We start from the raw sequence: 18,586 nt of genomic DNA, 5'->3' as shown, positions 1-18,586 counted from the left end.
TGCAGCAGTTATCATGGGTGACTTTAATATGCATATAGATTGGGCTAACCAAACTGGAAACAATACGGTGGAGGAGGATTTCCTGGAGTGCATAAGGGATGGTTTTCTAGACCAATATGTCGAGGAACCAACTAGGGGGGGGAGGCCATCTTAGACTGGGTGTTGTGTAATGAGAGAGGATTAATTAGCAATCCCGTTGTGCGAGGCCCCTTGGGGAAGAGTGACCATAATATGGTGGAATTCTACATTAGGATGGAGAAGGAAACAATTAATTCAGAGACAATGGTCCAGAACTTAAAGAAGGGTAACTTTGAAGGTATGAGGCGTGAATTGGCTAGGAGAGATTGGCGAATGATACTTAAGGGGTTGACAGCGGATGGGCAATGGCAGACATTTAGGGCCCAAATTTCGGGCCGCGCCTAAAACGGCGCAGCCCTGACCTGGATGCCCGTTTTTCACGCCACAAAGTACGCCTAAAAAAAACTCACCTATTCTCCGGAACCCTGCAGGTCCTCTGGAGCTGGGCACGGCGCAGCATGAGCTGTGGGGGGTGGAGCCAGGTCCCTGCGCTGAAAACAGTGCCGGGACCTCTGCAGCACATGCGCGCTACAGTGGGCACGCATGTGCAGTAGCTCCAGGCGCCCAAAACTGTGGGAGGGGCCCGCACGCAGCCCCTAGCCCTTTCCGAATGGCCTCACTGGGGCTGCGTGCATAAGGCTCACCTCCCACCCGACCGGACCCGACTTGACTCCCGCTCCCTGGACCGGACCCGACCTCCGCTCCCCCCCCCCCAGGCAACCCGACCTCCGCTCCCCAGCCCCCCACACCCCACCGGCGAACCGACCTCCGCTCCCCTCCCCCCGCCCCCCCCGGCGACCCGACCTCTGCTCTCCCCCCCCGACCCGAGGCCACCTACCTGTAAATCCAGCCCGAAGTCTCGGGCCCGGCCGTTCAGCCACCTTCTCTCCCTCCCTCCCCTCTCCTTCCTCTCCTCTCCTCTCCTCCCTCCTTCCTCTCCTCCCCTCCCTCCTTCCTCCCTCCCCCTCTCCTCCCTACTTCCTTCCTCCCTCTCCCCTCCTTCCTTCCTCCCTCTCCCCTCCCTCCCTCTCCCTCTTCTCTCCCTCCCTCCCCTTCCCCCTTCTCCCTCTTCTCTCCCTCCCTCCCCTTCCCCCTCTCTTCCCCCCTTCCCTCCCTCCCTCTTCTTCTTCTTCTCCTCCTCCTCCTCCTCCCTCCCCCCCACCACCTCCCTCCTCCTTCCACCCCACCACCTCCCTCCTCCTTCCACCCCCCCACCACCTCCCTCCTCCTTCATCTCCCCCACCCTCCTTCTCCCTCCTCACCCTCCCCCCTTCTCCCTTCTCCCCCCCACCCTTCTCCCTTCTCCCCCCCACCCCTCCTTCTCCCTCCTCCCCCTCAACCCCCTTCTCCCTCCTCCCCCTCCTTCTCTCTCCTCCCCTTCACCCCCCCTTCTCTCTCCTCCCCCCTCCTCCCCCTCCACCTCCATCTCCCCCTTCCCCCTCCCCTCGCTGTCAGAAACACAGACACTGACAGACAGAGAGTGAGAGACACACACACACAGACAGACCGAGAGATAGAGACACTGACAGAGACACACTGGGGGGGCCGTCCCAGCACGCTGTTTGAGGACTCCCGGTACTGCAGTCGGTAAGTAGAAAATATTTTATTTATTGATTTAAAAAAAAATTTTTAATAAATTTTTTGGATTGATTTATTGGTTGATTTATTGATGTATTTATCATTTATTATTGATGATGGCTCTTTATTTGTAAAACTGAAGTGTTTAATGTTTGTAAACTTCCCTTTAAACCCCCCCACCCCACCATTCCCTACGCCTGATTTGTAACCTATGCCTGATTTTCTAAGTGTAGACAAGGTTTTTCTGAGCGTACAAAAATCTACACTTGCTCCATTCTAAGTTAGTTTGGAGTAAGTTTTCACTGCCTAAACTTTCAAAACGGGTTTAAGTGGCCGGACACCCCCGCTTTTGAAAAAAAAAATCTATTCCAAACTGAAACTGTTCTAACTGACTAGAACTGGAGCAAACTAAATGCCGAGAATTGCAATTTCTAAGATACTCCATTCTAAACCAATTGCTCCAAAAAAACAGGAGCAACTCAGGCCGAAACTTGGCCCCTTAGAGACCGCATGGATGAACTACAACAATTGTACATCCCTGTCTGACGTAAAAATAAAAAAGGGAAGGTGGCTCAACCGTGGCTATCAAGGGAAATCAGGGATAGTATTAAAGCCAAGGAAGTGGCATACAAATTTGCCAGAAATAGCAGCGAACCCGGGGACTGGGAGAAATTTATAACTCAGCAGAGGAGGACAAAGGGTTTGATTAGGGCAGGGAAAATAGAGTATGAGAGGAAGCTCGCAAGGAACATTAAAATGGACTGCAAAAGCTTCTATAGATATGTAAAGAGAAAAAGGTTAGTAAAGACAAACGTAGGTCCCCTGCAGTCAGAATCAGGGCAAGTCATAACGGGGAACAAAGAAATGGCAGACCAATTGAACAAGTACTTTGTGTCCTCCTTAGTAAATACCGAACCAAACAACCTTCCGGATATAAAAGGGGTCAGAGGATCTAGTAAGAAGGAGGAAATGAGGGAAGTCCTTATTAGTTGGGAAATTGTGTTGGGGAAATTGATGGGATTGAAGGCTGATAAATCCCCAGGGCCTGATGGACTGCATCCCAGAGTACTTAAGGAGGTAGCCTTGGAAATAGCGGATGCATTGACAGTCATTTTCCAACATTCCATAGACTCTGGATCAGTTTCTATGGAGTGGAGGGTAGCCAATGTAACCCCACTTTTTATAAAAAGGAGGGAGAGAGAAAACAGGGAATTATAGACCGGTCAGCCTGACATCGGTAGTGGGTAAAATGATGGAATCAATTATTAAGGATGTCATAGCAGCGCATTTTGAAAGAGGTGGCATGATAGGTCCAAGTCAGCATAGATTTGTGAAAGGGAAATCGTGCTTGACAAATCTTCTGGAATTTTTTGACGATGTTTCCAGTAGAGTGGACAAGGGAGAACCAGTTGATGTGGTGTATTTGGAATTTCAGAAGGCTTTCGACAAGGTCCCACACAAGAGATTAATGTGCAAAGTTAAAGCACATGGGATTGGGAGTAGTGTGCTGACGTGGATTGAGAACTGGTTGTCAGACAGGAAGCAAAGAGTAGGAATAAATGGGTACTTTTCAGAATGGCAGGCAGTGACTAGTGGGGTACCGCAAGGTTCTGTGCTGGGGCCTCAGCTGTTTACACTGTACTTTAATGATTTAGACGAGGGGATTAAATGTAGTATCTCCAAATTTGCGGTTGACACTAAGTTGGGTGGCAGTGTGAGCTGCAAGGAGGATGCTATGAGGCTGCAGAGTAACTTGGATAGGTTAGGTGAGTGGGCAAATGCATGGCAGATGAAGTATAATGTGCATAAATGTGAGGTTATCCACTTTGGTGGTAAAAACAGAGAGACAGACTATTATCTGAATGGTGACAGATTAGGAAAAGGGGAGGTGCAACAAGACATGGGTGTCATGGTACATCAGTCATTGAAGGTTGGCATGCAGGTACAGCAGGCGGTTATGAAAGCAAATGGCATGTTGGCCTTCATAGCGAGGGGATTTGAGTACAGGGGCAGGGAGGTGTTACTACAGTTGTACAGGGCCTTGGTGAGGCCACACCTGGAGTATTGTGTACAGTTTTGGTCTCCTAACTTGAGTAAGGACATTCTTGCTATTGAGGGAGTGCAGCGAAGGTTCACCAGACTGATTCCCGGGACAGTGGGACTGACATATTAAGAAAGACTGGATCAACTGGGCTTGTATTCACTGGAGTTCAGAAGAATGAGAGGGGATCTCATAGAAACATTTAAAATTCTGACGGGTTTAGACAGGTTAGATGCAGGAAGAATGTTTCCAATGTTGGGGAAGTCCAGAACCAGGGTTCACAGTCTGAGGATAAGGGGTAAGCCATTTAGGACCGAGATAAGGAGAAACTTCTTCATCCAGAGAGTGGTGAACCTGTGAAATTCTCTACCACAGAAAGTTGTTGAGGCCAATTCACTAAATATATTCAAAAAGGAGTTAGATGTAGTCCTTACTACTATGGGGATCAAGAGGTATGGCGAGAAAGCAGGAATGGGGTACTGAAGTTGCATGTTCAGCCATGAACTCATTGAATGGTGGTGCAGGCTCGAAGGGCCGAATGGCCTACTCCTGCACCTATTTTCTCTGTTTCTATGACCCCTTATCCTTGGACTGTGACCCCTGGTTCTCGACTCCCCAGCCAGAGGAATCATCCTCCCTGCATCTACCCGGTCAAGCCTTGTAAGAATTTTGTATGTTTCAATGAGATCACCTCTCATTCTTCTAAACTCTCGAGAATATAATCTACTCAATCTCTCCTCATAGGACAATCCCCCATCCCAGGAATCAGTCTGGTGAACCTTCATTGCATTGCATTCTATGGCAAGTATATCCTTCCTTAGGTAAGGAGACCAAAACTGTACGCAATACTCCAGGTGTGGTCTCACCAGGGCCCTATATAACTGCAGTAAGACGTCCATATTCTTATACTCAAACCCTCTTGTAATAAAGGCCAATATACTATTTGCTTTCTTAATTGCTTGCTGTACCTGCATGTTAACTTTCAGTGATTTGTGTACAAGGACACCACATCCACCACATGAAACGGCCGCTTGTTCCAGAGGTCTGGGAAAAGGACCACCTCCTGACATCTAACCTACGTCTAGCCTTATACAGCTTAAATTTGTGACCCCTGGTCCTGCCTAACCTATTTAATTGAAATAAACTGTTGGCTGGAACACTGCCTATTCCCTTCATTATCTTATCCAGTAATTAGTGGGGTGCCACAGGCTGGGACCCCAACTATTTACAATCTATATTAACGACTTGGAAGAAGGGACTAAGTGTAATGCAGCCAAGTTTGCTGACGATACAAAGATGGGAGGATAAGCAATGTGAGGAGGACACAGAAAATCTGCAAAAGGACATAGACAGGCTAAGTGAGTGGGCAAAAATGTGGCAGATGGAGTATAATGTCGGAAAGTGTGAGGTCATGCACTTTGGCAGAAAAAATCAAAGAGCAAGTTATTATTTAAATGGATAAAGATTGCAAAGTGCTGCCGTACAGCGGGACCTGTGGGTACTTGTGTATGAAACACAAAAGGATAGTATGCAGGTACAGCAAGTGATCAGGAAGGCCAATGGTATCTTGGCCTTTATTGCAAAGGAGATGGAGTATAAAAGCAGGAAAGTCTTGCTACAGCTATATAAGGTATTGGTGAGGCCACATCTGGAATACTGCATGCAGTTTTGGTTTCCATATTTATAAAAGGATATATTTGCTTTGGAGACAGTTCAGAGAAGTTCATTAGGTTGATTCCGGGGATGAGGGGATTGACTTATGAGGAAAGGTTGAGTACGTTGGGCCTCTACTCATTGGAATTCAGAAGAATGAGGTGTGATCTTTGTTGTGTATCTGTAAAGCATGCACTCCCATGTTCCACCACCAGGGAGCTCATCCCCTGAAGTCCCAAGCAATCCCAGCATATCTTGGGAGCACTGTATATAAGCCGGCCTCTAAGGCCTGTTCCTCACTCTGGAGTGTCTTATTAAAGACTGAGGTCACTGTTACTTTAACCTCCCTGTGTGCAGCCTCATCTGTGTTAGGAACACAATAATCTTATCGAAACGTATAAGATTATGAGGGGGGCTTGACAAGGTGGATGCAGAGAGGATGTTTCCACTGATGGGGGAAACTCAAACTAGAGGGCACGATCTTAGAATAAGGGGCCGCCCATTTAAAACAGAGATGAGGAGAAATTTCTTCTCTCAGAGGGATGTAAATCTGTGGAATTCGCTGCCTCAGAGAGCTGTGGAAGCTGGGACATTGAATAAATTTAAGACAGAAATAGACAGTTTCTTAAACGATAAGGGGATAAGGGATTATGGGGAGCGGACGGGGAAGTGGAGCCGAGTCCATGATCAGATCAGCCATGATCTTATTGAATGGCAGAGCAGGCTCGAGGGGCCGTATGGCCTACTCCTGCTCCTATTTCTTCTGTTCTTAACCTCAATCAGATCCCCTTTAAGTCTACACTGGTCTAAGGTATAGAGTCCCAACTCTTTTAGCCTATTTTAATAATGAAGATGCTTTAGACTTGGAATTATCTACTGGCCCTCTTCTGCCCTTTCTAGAGCCTCAATATCACCCACTGAGGAAACCAAAACTGGACTCAGTATTCTAAGTGCGGCCTGACTAACATTTCTCCACATTATATTGCATTTACCACGTTATTGCCCATTCACGTAGCCTGTCTATATCCCCTTGAAGCCTCATTGCATCCTCCTCACAACTTATATTCCCACCTAGCTTTGTATCATCAGCAAACTTGGATATATTACATTTGGTCCCCTCATCCAAACATTGATATAGATTAACGTAGTAAAACGTCTCAAGGCGCTTCACAGGAGCGTTATCAGACAAAATGTGACCTGAGCCACTGAACTCCACTACTATGTGTTATTAGGACAGGTGACCAAAGGCTTGGTCAAGGAAGCAGGTTTGAAGGAATGTCTTCATAGAATCATAGAAATTTACGGCATTTCGGCCCATAGTGTCCGCACTGGCCGACCAAGAGCTATCCAGCCTAATCCCACATTCCAGCTCTTGGCTCATAGCCCTGCAAGGTTACAGCACTTCAAGTACACATCCAAGCACCCCTTAAATGTTGTGTTTCTGCCTCTACCATCCTTTCAGGCAGAGAGTTCCAGATCCCCCCCCCCACCCTTTGTGTGAAGAAATTTCCCCTCATATCTCCTTTAAACCTCTTACAAATTCCTTTAAATTGATGTCCCCTGGTTGTTGACCCCTCTGATAAGGGAAATGGGTCCTTCCTATCCACTATCTAGGCCCCTCATAATTTTATACAGCTCAATAAGGTCACCCCTCAGCCTCCTCTGTTCCAATGAAAACAAACCCAGCTTATTCAATCTTTCCTCCTCGCTAAAATTTTCCAGACCAGGCAACATCCTCGTAAATCTCCTCTGCACCCTCTCCAGTGCAATCACATCTTTCCTGTAATGAGGTGACCAGAACTGCATGCAGTACTCTAGCTGTGGCCTAACTAATGTTTTATACAGTTCAAGCATAACCTCCCTGCTCTTGTATTTTATGCTTCGACTAATAAAGGCAAGTATTCCAAATGCCTTCTTAACCACCTTATCTACCTGGCCTGCTACCTTCAGGGATCTGTGCACCTGCAATCGAAGGTCCCTTTGTTCCTCTACACTTCTCAGTGTTGTACCATTTAATGTGTATTCCCTTGCCTTGTTGGCCTTCCCCAAGTGCATTATCTCACACTTATCTGGATTGAATACCATTTGCCACTGTTCTGCCCACCTGACCAGTTCATTGATATCCTCCTGCAGTCTGCAGCTTTCTTCTTCATTATCAATCACACAGCCTACTTCTGTAACATCTGCAAACTTCTTAATCATACCCCCTAATTTCATGTCTAAATCATTGATATATACCACAAAAAGCAAGGAACCTAGCACTGATCCCCACATAACCCCACTGGCCGAAGGCCAGCCGTTTGGGGAGCAGTAATTAAAAGTGAGGCCGCTTGTGTCCATAAAAATTGTTTTTTTTTATCACTTAGGTTGTGTTTTGAAAATCTTGATGTGCAGCGATTGATCAGCCCTGCATTCTGTGAGAGTGCTCGGGGCTGATCGTCGTGGATCGCGGCTGCAGTTGGCGACGAGGGACATCGTTTCCATGCAAAGCCTGCAGCGATGGCCCTTCCCTTTAAGGGAGGGGAGGAGCCTCTGTTCCCGGCCACGCTGCCCTCGCCATTAGGCAGCGCTGCACCGCTACCGCCCCTCCTGCTGGCTTTAGCGCTCCAAGGAAAGTGGTAACACTTGATTGAGCGCTCCACTTCCTTCTTGAAGTGCTAAACCGGAAATTCGCGTCGGAGTCTCTTGCGTAGCGCCCGGAGATACTTCCGTGCTACCGCGAAAGTTATCGCCATGCAATTTCACCCCCATTGGGGATAAAGGAATAGAAGAACATGTTGATAGGACAAGATGAAGAGGAGTGGGAGGAGGTTTGTGTGGAGCATAAAGACCAGCATAGACCATTGGGTCAAAAAGCCTGTTTCTGTGCCGTACATTCTATGCTCACATCAGTCTGGTGTAATGGGCTTCCATTTCCTGCAATCATAAACAGCCTGGTGAAGTGCAACAAATTGAAGCGCCCCAAGATACTTATGCATAAAGAAAAAGACTTGCATTTATATAGCTCCTTTCACGGCCACCGGACGTCTCAAAGCGCTTTACAGCCATCGAAAGTACTTTTGGTGTGTAGTCACTGTTGCATGTTGTGATCCTGCCTCTCAAAAATGCGAGAGACCACGCTGTTGCTATTGGTGGATATATTAGCAGACATCTGGAAGGGTTGTGGATGCAGAAACCCTCACCACATTTAAAAGGTGCTTGGATGGGCACTTAAAGTGCCGTAACCTGCAGGGTTACAGACCTAGAGCTGGTAATTGGGATAAGATTGGATAGCCTCTTGCTGGCTGGTGCAGATGCGACAGAGAAGTACTGCAGGGAATGGAATACGGCCAGGGTGATCTCCTGGAATAGTTTCGATCAGCTGGATGGGTCGGAGAGGAATTTTCCCAGATTTTTTTTCCCTAATTGGCCTGGGTTTTTAATCTGGTTTTTGCCTCTCCCAGGAGAACACATGGCTCCAGTTGGGGTGGAGTGTAGAATGTTTCAGTGCAAGGGGTGCTGCAGTTGTGTGGGGCGGACTAGTTGGGCTGGGTGCTCTTTACCTTTCCGCCATTGTTCATAAGTTTATATGTAACCTTCAGGGCTGCTGACCAAGGGCTGTGCGGCTCTTTGTCGGCCGACGCGGACACAATGGGTCGAAATGGCCTCCTTCTGCGCTGTAAATTTCTATGTTTCTAAGTGAGCTGCGGCACTACAGATTTTCCTTGGAAGATTAAACATGGGATACCTTGTGATGGTTTAAGTCCAGGTTCCCCACACGGGGAACATGTATGTAATGCCAAGGTGTAGCAGTTTGAGGCAAGCTTGCTGGTTGCAAGCTATGCTCCGCCATTTAACTTGATGCAGCTAAATGCGGGAAACACTTTATTTGACAAACCTGGTGAGGATGGAACATTTTGTTCATATCTCAGTGGCTATGCCTCTCACCAGGTGCACTGCATTTACCTGCTCACTGACCTCCTCCCGTGCAAATTTTGCCAAAGACTCTCAAGATAGGTACCCCCCAGATCCATACAAGATTATCCACTTATCCTGCAATCCCTGCAGATCATTCTCTGTCAAAGGAGCAGTCCTTCCCCACCCCCGCCCCCCACCCCCCTTCCCCCCCCCCACCTGTCCTGGTTGTTTAGACTTCTTACAGCCAAGTCTCCCCCTACTTCTTTGAAGTTGGCTAGCTCAATTGTTGGACCAGTCAATTCCCTTAAACAACAGTGCTTTCAATCTGCTGCAGGGGCAGATATCCTAATCTAGGCCAACGTTACTCCTTGTTCAGCATCCAACTGGTCCAGAAAAGGCATAATATTTAAATGTGTGGAACTCTCAAGGTATCACAATTGATACCTGTGCAGCCATGGCAGTGACGTGACCCTTAGATTTAGCCAAATGTGCCTGGTTACCACCTCAGACTTTATAGCCAAAGAACTATTTTTCCCAAATGAAGTCAATTTGCACACAAGCATCATCAAATGAATTGTCCACTTTTTCTGTTTTTGGTGGATGGCCAAGGGAGGAATATTGGAAGACTAGTGGTCTTCTTCAAATAGTGCCAAAAGGGAACTTTACCTCCACCTGTATAGGCAGACAGAGCCTTGGTTTGCATAAGAATTCGGCACCTCCAGCCTGCTCCGCCATTCAATAAGATCATGGGTGATCTACTTCAACTCTACCTTCTGCACCATCCCCATATCCCTCGATTCCCTTAATGTCCAAAAAATCGATCGATCTCAGTCTTGAATGTACATTAATGATTTAGACGAAGGAATTGAATGTAATATCTCCAAGTTTGCAGATGATACTAAGCTGGGTGGCAGTGAGAGGGACGCTAAGAGGCTGCAGGGTGACTTGGACAGGTTAGGTGAGTGGGTGAATGCATGGCAGATGCAGTATAATGTGGATAAATGTGAGGTTATCCACTTTGGTGGCAAAAACAGGAAGGCAGAATATTATCTGAATGGTGACAGATTAAGAAAAGGGAGGTACAACGAGACCTGGGTGTCATGGTTCATCAGTCATTGAAAGTTGGCATGCAGGTACAGCAGGTGGTGAAGAAGCAAAATGGTATGTTGGCCTTCATAGCGAGGATTTGAGTATAGGAGCAGGGAGGTCTTACTGCAGTTGTACAGGGCCTTGGTGAGGCCACACCTTGAATATTGTGTACAGTTTTGGTCTCCTAATCTGAGGAAGGACAGCGAAGATTCACCAGACTGATTTCCGAGATGGCAGGACTGATATATGAAGAAAGACTGGATCGACTAGACTTATATTCACTGGAATTTAGAAGAATGAGAGGGGATCTCATAGAAACATATAAAATTCTGACAGGATTGGACAGGTTAGATGCAGGAAGAATGTTCCCGATGTTCGGGAAGTCCAGAACCAGGGGTCACAGTCTAAGGATAAGGGATAAGCCATTTAGGACCGAGATGAGGAGAAACTTCTTCACTCAGAGAATTGTGAACCTGTGGAATTCTCTACCTCGGAAAGTTGTTGATATATTCGTTAGATATATTCAAAAGGGAGTTAGATGTGGCTCTCATGGCTAAAGGGATCAAGCAGTATGGAGAGAAGGCAGGAATGGGGTACTGAAGTTGCATGATCAGCCATGATCATATTGAATGGTGCTGCAGGCTTGAAGGGCCGAATGGCCTGCTCCCGCACCTATGTTCTATGTTGAATATGCTCAACGGCTGAGCGTCCACAGCTCTCTAGGATAGTCATCATCATCATAGGCGGTCCCTCGAAACGAGGATGACTTGCTTCCACGCCAAAAAAAGGATGAACTCACAGGTGTTTCAATGAAGGACCCGAACTACATCCTGAAGGGTGGAAGAGGCCTGTGCGTGGATTTTTTTAACGTGGGGTGGCCATTGCACACCAGCCAACACACGGGCTTGACAGAGCTAGGTCTTGGTCCAGTGGCAAGGATTACCCAAGACAACTGGAGACCAGCTCTGCTGCACGGACCTAGTGCGCACACATATCGCAGTGTGGGCTGGAGCAGAGAATTCCAGTGATTCACTACCCTGAGTGAAAAAGTTTCTCCTCATCTCAGTCCTAAATGGCCGACACTTTATTCTGAGACTGTGATCCCTAGACTCCCCAGCCAGGGGGAAACATCCTCCCTGCATCTACCCTGTCAAAATTTTGAATGTTTCAATGAGATCACCTCATTCTTCTAAACGCTAGAGAATATAGGCCTAGCCTACTCAATCTCTCTTCATAGGATAATCCCCACAATCCAGGTTTAACATCTCCTTCGAAGGACATTCCAGTATTTCCCTCGGAACTGAACTAAAATGTTGCACAGATTTTGAGAGACAGAAGAATAGAACCAAGACATCAATAACCATGTAAGGCCAGCTGGACTAGTTCAGAGCAGGTATATTCAGTAAAACTTTGATCACAGGATATAATATATCACTAGTTAATGGAAAATTAGAGTTCTTGTTAAAGACAATCAGAAGTTAAAAATAAAATCAAAAACAATCATAACGTAAACTTTGAAATCTTGCCTTTTTTTTTTAAATGATTGATCCGTACAAAGAATACAAGACAAATATTAAATCACAGTGCAGTGACTGCCTTGTTGCTCATACTTGAGCCCCACAGTATTAGTCTCCAACTTATAATTTCTGGTCCATGGGTCCATCCACAATAGGCCCCAATACAGCCACAGCTTCAATCTCAACTCGTCCTCCCTGCAATGAAGAAAAAAAAAATCATCATACCAATGAATTAAATATTCAATCTGCAGACAGGTCAGTAGCATGGGCTCCATGAGGCTGAAGTTGCCCCTTTTGATACGGCCTCCGGCCGCCCGAAAGCGGTGGCCACAGGGCGGCGCAGAATGGCCGGCGACTCTCCGCAGTGGGGCCGCCATTTCGGAAATTGCCCTTCCTCAGTTTCGGGGCGGTCGTGCCCGATAGCTTTTATTGTCGGTACACTCTCTGTGGCATGGTGGCCCGGCTGCCCTTAAAGGGGAGGGCGCACTGCTGCGGCCGCCATTATTTTATTTTGACGTCTGATTGTCAGGTCGGGCCGACAATTATGGCCGCGGGTTCGTCCGGGCGGCCAACAGGCAGCCTGTCACCCCCCCCTCTCTTGGGTGCCAGGCTGTTGGGCCAGCCGATAAACACTGGGCCACCAGGGAGGGTGTCACTAAAGTGGCTGCAGAGTCCGCAACTGCTCGCCCCTTTAACTGAAGGAGACATCGTGACTTGGCAGCACGATGACATCATCAGCGTGGCGTTGGTGACTGACAGCCGCGGCTACTCCACCCCGCCCCCATGATGAGGCCACTTCCGCCCCACTCGAAAAAAAAATCCCCAAAGTGCTGAATTTTGAAGGTTAGGCTGCCCCAATGCAAGGGGACAGCCAGAACATAGCGAAATCGGCAGGTGTACAGTTTCGGCCCCCCATAACTCACTAAATTCTGATGGGATCAGAACACTTTTAGAGATGTATAAATGTTTACAGCACAGGAACAGATCACCCTGCCTCTCTTCCGTATCTATGTCCTGTGCCCGGGCATCCCTGGAGAGGGAGCGTGCGGTGTCCGCCAGTACGCTTGTGGCTTTCTGTGATGGGTGGGCATCAGAGGGTGTAGTCGACGTGGACAAGACAATAACACCATGCTCTAATGTGATAAGGTTCCTTTGGTTTTATTTATAGTCTGGAGTTTATTATTTGTTCCCCTTTAATAAGGGGGCACTTCTGTTAAAGTTTTTTTTTGATGATCCTAACCGGTAGTTAAGAGAGTAAAAAACAGGCCATTCGGCTTAAATGGTCTACATAACATAAGAATTAGGAGCAGGTGTAGGTCATTCGGCCTCTCGAGCTTGCTCTGACATTCAATAAAATCACGGCTGATCTTCTACCTCAACTCCATTTTCCCGCCCGATCCCCATATCCCTTGATTCTCTTAATATCCAAAAATCTATCGATTTCTGTGACTGAATTTCCACAGCCCTCTGGTGTAGAGAATTCCACAGATTCACCACTCTCTGAGTGAAGAAATTTCTCCTCATCTCAGTCCTAAATGGCCGAGTCCTTATTCAGAGACTGTGATCCCTGGTTCTAGACTCTCCAGCCAGGAGAACATCTTCCCTGCATCTACCCTGTCAAGCCTGTAAGAATTTTGTATATTTCAATGAGATCACCTTTCTTTCTTCTAAACGCTAGAGAATATAGGATTACATAGGATAAACAGCACAGAAACAGGCCATTCGGTCCAGCCAGCCCATGCTGGCGTTTGTGCTCCACTTGAGCATCCTCCCGTCTTTCCTCATCTACGCAAGAACATTATTAATTGGAGCAAGAGTAGGCCATTTGGCCCCTCGAGCTGCTTAACCATTTAATAAGATCAAGGCTGATCTGATCTTGGCCTCAGCTCCACTTCCCTGCCCGCTCCTCATAACCCTTCACTCTGTTATTGTTCAAAAATCTGTATTTCCACCTTAAATATATTCAATGACCCAGCCTGCACAACTCTCTGGGGCAGAGAATTCCACAGATTTACAACACTCAGAAGAAATTCCTCCTCATCTCAGTTCTAAATGAGGGACCCCTTATTCTTAAACTATGCCCCCTAGTTCTAGATTCTCTCATGAGTAGAAACATCCTCTCTGCATCTACCACGTTGAGCCCCCTCAGTAGCTCATATGTTTCAATACGATCACCTCTCATTCTTCTAAACTCCACTGAGTATAGGCCCAACCTGCTCAACCTTTCTTTATGTCAACCCCTTCATCTCAGGAATCAACCTAGTGAACCTACACTGAACTACCTCCAATGCAAGTATATCCCTCCTTAAATAAGGAGACCAAAACTGTACGCAGTACTCCAGGTGTGGTTTCACCCTGTACAGTTGTAGCAAGACTTTCCTGCCTTTATACTCCACCCCCCTTGCAATACAGGCCAACATTCCATTTGAAATGCTGATTTATGTTCCTAGAGATTGAATTTGCAGTGAATTCGGAATATTCGGAGGTGTAATGTATGCACCTGTTTGTATGCTTGTACAGATTTGTTGAGTTGTTGAGTTGTGAGTGGCTTGGCCAGTCATGTGATGTCCACAAGACTCAATAAAACCCCAGCCAGTTGAGTTCGGGGGATCCATGAGTAGGCAGCTGAGTGTGAGCCTGGTGGATGAACTGGGAATGTGTATTGTGATTGTTAAACCTTTTGCGAATAAAGCAACTAGTTCTTAATAGTAAGGTGTTGCTATGAATTCTTAATCAAAGAACCCATGAAGCAAATACATTCCAGGAGGACAACAGCAACACACCAAACATCCAAAACAACGTACCCGTGGCAATGCAGCGACTTGATAGGCAGCTCTGGCTGGAAAGTTGGTTTTAAAATCTGAGAAAGAAACACAAATTTACTTGCATAGAAATGTACAGCACAGAAACAGGCCATTCGGCCCAACAGGTCTGCGCTGGTGTTTCTGCTCCACATGAGCTCCTCCCATCCTACTTCATCTGACCGCCAGCAAGGCCTTCTATTCCTTTCTCCCTCATGTGCTTATCAAGCTTCCTCTTAAATGCATCTATGCTATTCGCCTCAACCACTCCTTGCGAGTTCCACATTCTTTGCGTGTAAAGAAGCTTCCCCTGAATTCCTTATTGGATTTATTAATGACTATTTCACATCTATGGCATTGAAGCACTGACCACACTCGATCAGCTCCGCTGGGCAGGCCACACTGTCCACATGCCAGACACTCGACTCCCAAAGCAAGCGCTCTACTCAGAACTCCTTCACGGCAAACGAACCAAAGGTGGGCAGAGGAAACATTACAAGGACACCCTCAAAGCCTCCCTGATAAAGTGCAACATCCTCACTGACACCTGGGAGTCCCTGACCAAAGACCACCCTAAGTGGAGGAAGAGCATCCGGGAGGGCGCTGAGCACCTCGAGTCTCGTCGCCGAGAGCATGCAGAAATCAAGCGCAGGCAGTGGAACGAGTGTACGGTAAACCTGCCCCACCCTCCTTTTCCCTCAATGACTATCTGTCCCACTTGTGACAGGGACTGAGGCTCTTGTATTGGACTGTTCAGCCACCTAAGAACTCATTTTAAGAGTGGAAGCAAGTCTTCCTCGATTCCGAGGGACTGCCTATGATGGTTTATGGTCTCCCCCGCAGGCAGAAATATCTTCTCTATGTCTAACCTATCAAATACCCCTTCATAATTTTAAAGAGCTCCCTCAGCGGTCTTGTATCTAGAGAAAAGAGCCCCAGCCTGTTCATTCTTTCCCGATCGTTATAACCTCTCAGTTCTGGTATTATTCTAGTAAATCTATTTTGCACCTTCTCCAGTGCCTATATATTATTTCTGTAATATGGAGACCAGAATTGTGCACAGTACTCCAAGTCTAAGTAAGGTTCCATCTAAGTTTAACATAACTTCTCAGCTTTTCAATTCTGCCTTCCTGTTTTTGCCACCAAAGTGGATAACCTCACATTTATCCACATTATACTGCATCTGCCATGCATTTGCCCACTCTAACCTGTCCAAGTCACCTTGCACCCTCTTAGTGTCCTCCTCACAGTTCACACTGCCACCCAGCTTAGTGTCATCTGCAAACTTGGAGATATTACATTCAATTCCTTTGTCTAAATCATTAATGTATATTGTAAATAGCTAAATAAAATAAAATGTGTCAGTCAAGGAGAGCAAATACATATAACACAAATTGAAATAATGCAGACTGATGTAGATTTTTGATTACGAGCATGAAAGCCTTTCAGAGCTGCAGTTAAATAGAACTGCAAAAATATCGCTTCAACATTCACCCTCTTGAATTGTAATAATTCTTATCCCCCCTCCGTCCATATACAAACACAAGATCTATACTCACATTGCTTGTAAACTTCGTTAACAGAGTTGAAGTCACCGATGTCTGCTAGTAGAACAGTTGTTTTTACAACTAAAAGGAAGAAAGATTTGTATTTATATCGCGCCTTTCATAACCTTAGGACGTATCAAAGCACTTTACAGCCGATGAAGCACTTTTGTAGTGGATTCCGGAGATGAGGGGGTTGACTTATGAGGATAGGTTGAGCCTATACTCATTGGAGTTTAGAAGAATGAGAGGTGATCTTATCGAAACATACAAGATAATGAGGGGGCTTGACAAGGTGGATGCAGAGAGGATATTTCATAGGGAAAACTAAAACTAGAATAACCGGCCGCCCATTTAAAACTGAGATGAGGAGAAATTTCTTCTCTCAGAGGGTTGTAAATCTGTGGAATTCTCTGCCCCAGAGAGCTGTGGAGGCTGGGTCATTGAATATATTTAGGCGGAGATAGACAGATTTTTAAGCGATAAGGGCGTAAAGGGTTATGGGGAGCGGGCAGGGAAGTGGAGCCGAGTCCATGATCAGATCAGCCATGATCTTATTGAATGGCGGAGCAGGTGCGAGGGGCCAAATGGCCTATTCCTGCTCCTATTTCTTATGTAGTGTGATCACTGCTGCAATTTTTGTTAAATATTCGTTCATGCGATGTGGGAGTCGCTGGCAAGGCCAGCATTTATTACCCATCCCCAATTGCCCTTGAACAACTGAGTGGCTTGCTTGGCCATTTCAGAGGGCAGTTAAGAGTCAACTACATTGCTGTGGGTCTGGAGTCACATATAGGCCAGAGCGGGTAAGGACGGCAGAATTTCTTTCCTAAAGGAAGAAAATGCGTGAACTAGATGGATTTTTACAACAATCCGGTAGTTTTAAATTCACCATTACTGACAATAGCTTTTTAGTCAAGATTTATTTAACTGAATTTAAATTGCCCAGTTGCCGCAGTGGGATTTGAACTCGCAACTCCAGGCCTCTGGATTACTGGTCCAGTAACATAACCACTATGCTACTGTTCCCTGCAGCATGTTATTTCTTTTAAACTTAATACGTGATCAACTTAATAAGCGAGTGGAAGAACCAGTGAATGTGGTGTATTTGGATTTCCAGAAGGCCTTCGATAAGGTGCCACATAAAAGGTTACTACACAAGATAAAAGCTCACGGGATTGGGGATAATATATTAGCATGGATAGAGGATTGACTAGCTAACAGAAAACAGAGTCGGGATAAATGGGTCATTTTCCGGTTGGCAAACAGTGACTAGTGGGGTGCCACAGGGATCGGTGCTGGGACCCCAACTATTTACAATCTATATTAATGACTTGGATGAAGGGACCGTGTATAATGTAGCCAAATTTGCTGATGATACAAAGATGGGTTGAGGAGGACACAAAAAATCTTTAAAGAGACATAGACAGGTTAAGTGAGTGGTCAAACATTTGACAGATGGAGTATAATGCGGGAAAGTGTGAGGCTATCCACTTTGGCAGGAAAAATAAAATAGCAAATTATTTAAATCGAGAGCAATTACAAAATACTGCAGTACAGAGGGACCTGGGGGTCCTTGTGCATGAAACACAAAAAGTTAGTATGCAGGTACAGCAAGTCATCAGGAAGGCCAATGGAGTGTTGGCCTTTACTGCAAGGGGGATGGAGTATAAAAGTAGGGAAGTCCTGCTCGAGCTGTACAGGGTATTGGTGAGGCCACACCTGGAGTACTGCATGCAGATTTGGTCTCTGTATTTAAGGAGGGATATACTTGCATTGGAGACAGTTCAGTGTAGGTTCACAAGGTTGATTCCTGAGATGAAGGGGTTTGACTTATGAAGAAAGGTTGAGCAGGTTGGGCCTATACTCATTGAAGTTTAGAAGAATGAGAGATGATCTTATTGAAACATCTAAGATACTGAGGGGGCTCGACAAGGTAGATGCGGAGAGGATGTTTCCACTCGTGAGGGAATCTAGAACTAGGGGGCATAGTCTAAGAATAAGGGGTCACCCATTTAAAACTGAGATGAGGTATTTCTTCTCTGAGGGTTGTGAATCTGTGGAATTCTCTGCCCCAGAGAGCTGAGGAGGCTGGGTCATTGAATATATTTAAGGTGGAAGACAGATTTTTGAACGATAAAAGGAGTGAAGGGTTATGGGGAGCGGGCGGGAAGTGGAGCTGAGGCCAAGGTCAGATCAGCCATGATCATATTAAATGGCGGAGTAGGCTCAATTGGCCAAATGCCTACTCCTGCTCCTATTTCTTACGTTCTTATAATCTTAAAACTAAAACTACTGGCAATGGGAAAGAGCGAATACATTAACAACTTAACAGCGTTTTTCTTTAAAATTGTATCTGACTGTCAAAGTATTTTTTTTAATATTCAT

General features: G+C 46.3%; 1 protein-coding gene across 1 annotated transcript in view; it reads right to left on the bottom strand.

Moving 5' to 3' along the window:
- Window positions 1-11,844: 11,844 nt before the first annotated feature.
- rida (reactive intermediate imine deaminase A homolog) overlaps window positions 11,845-18,586 on the bottom strand; it is a 62,670-nt gene continuing 55,928 nt past the window's right edge. The window contains exons 4-6 of the mRNA XM_070896630.1: window positions 16,214-16,282; window positions 14,658-14,713; window positions 11,845-12,048 (exon numbers count right to left, since the gene is read on the bottom strand). Coding sequence (XP_070752731.1) covers window positions 11,974-12,048; window positions 14,658-14,713; window positions 16,214-16,282 — 200 coding nt within the window. The 3' untranslated portion in view covers window positions 11,845-11,973. The remainder of the gene's footprint in view (window positions 12,049-14,657; window positions 14,714-16,213; window positions 16,283-18,586) is intronic.

The sequence above is a fragment of the Pristiophorus japonicus genome, chromosome 1 (genome assembly GCF_044704955.1).
Source record: "Pristiophorus japonicus isolate sPriJap1 chromosome 1, sPriJap1.hap1, whole genome shotgun sequence".
NCBI classification, from domain to species: domain Eukaryota; kingdom Metazoa; phylum Chordata; class Chondrichthyes; family Pristiophoridae; genus Pristiophorus; species Pristiophorus japonicus.
The sequence above is the reverse complement of the archived record's forward strand: the minus strand, read 5'-3'. Positions and strand labels throughout refer to the sequence as shown.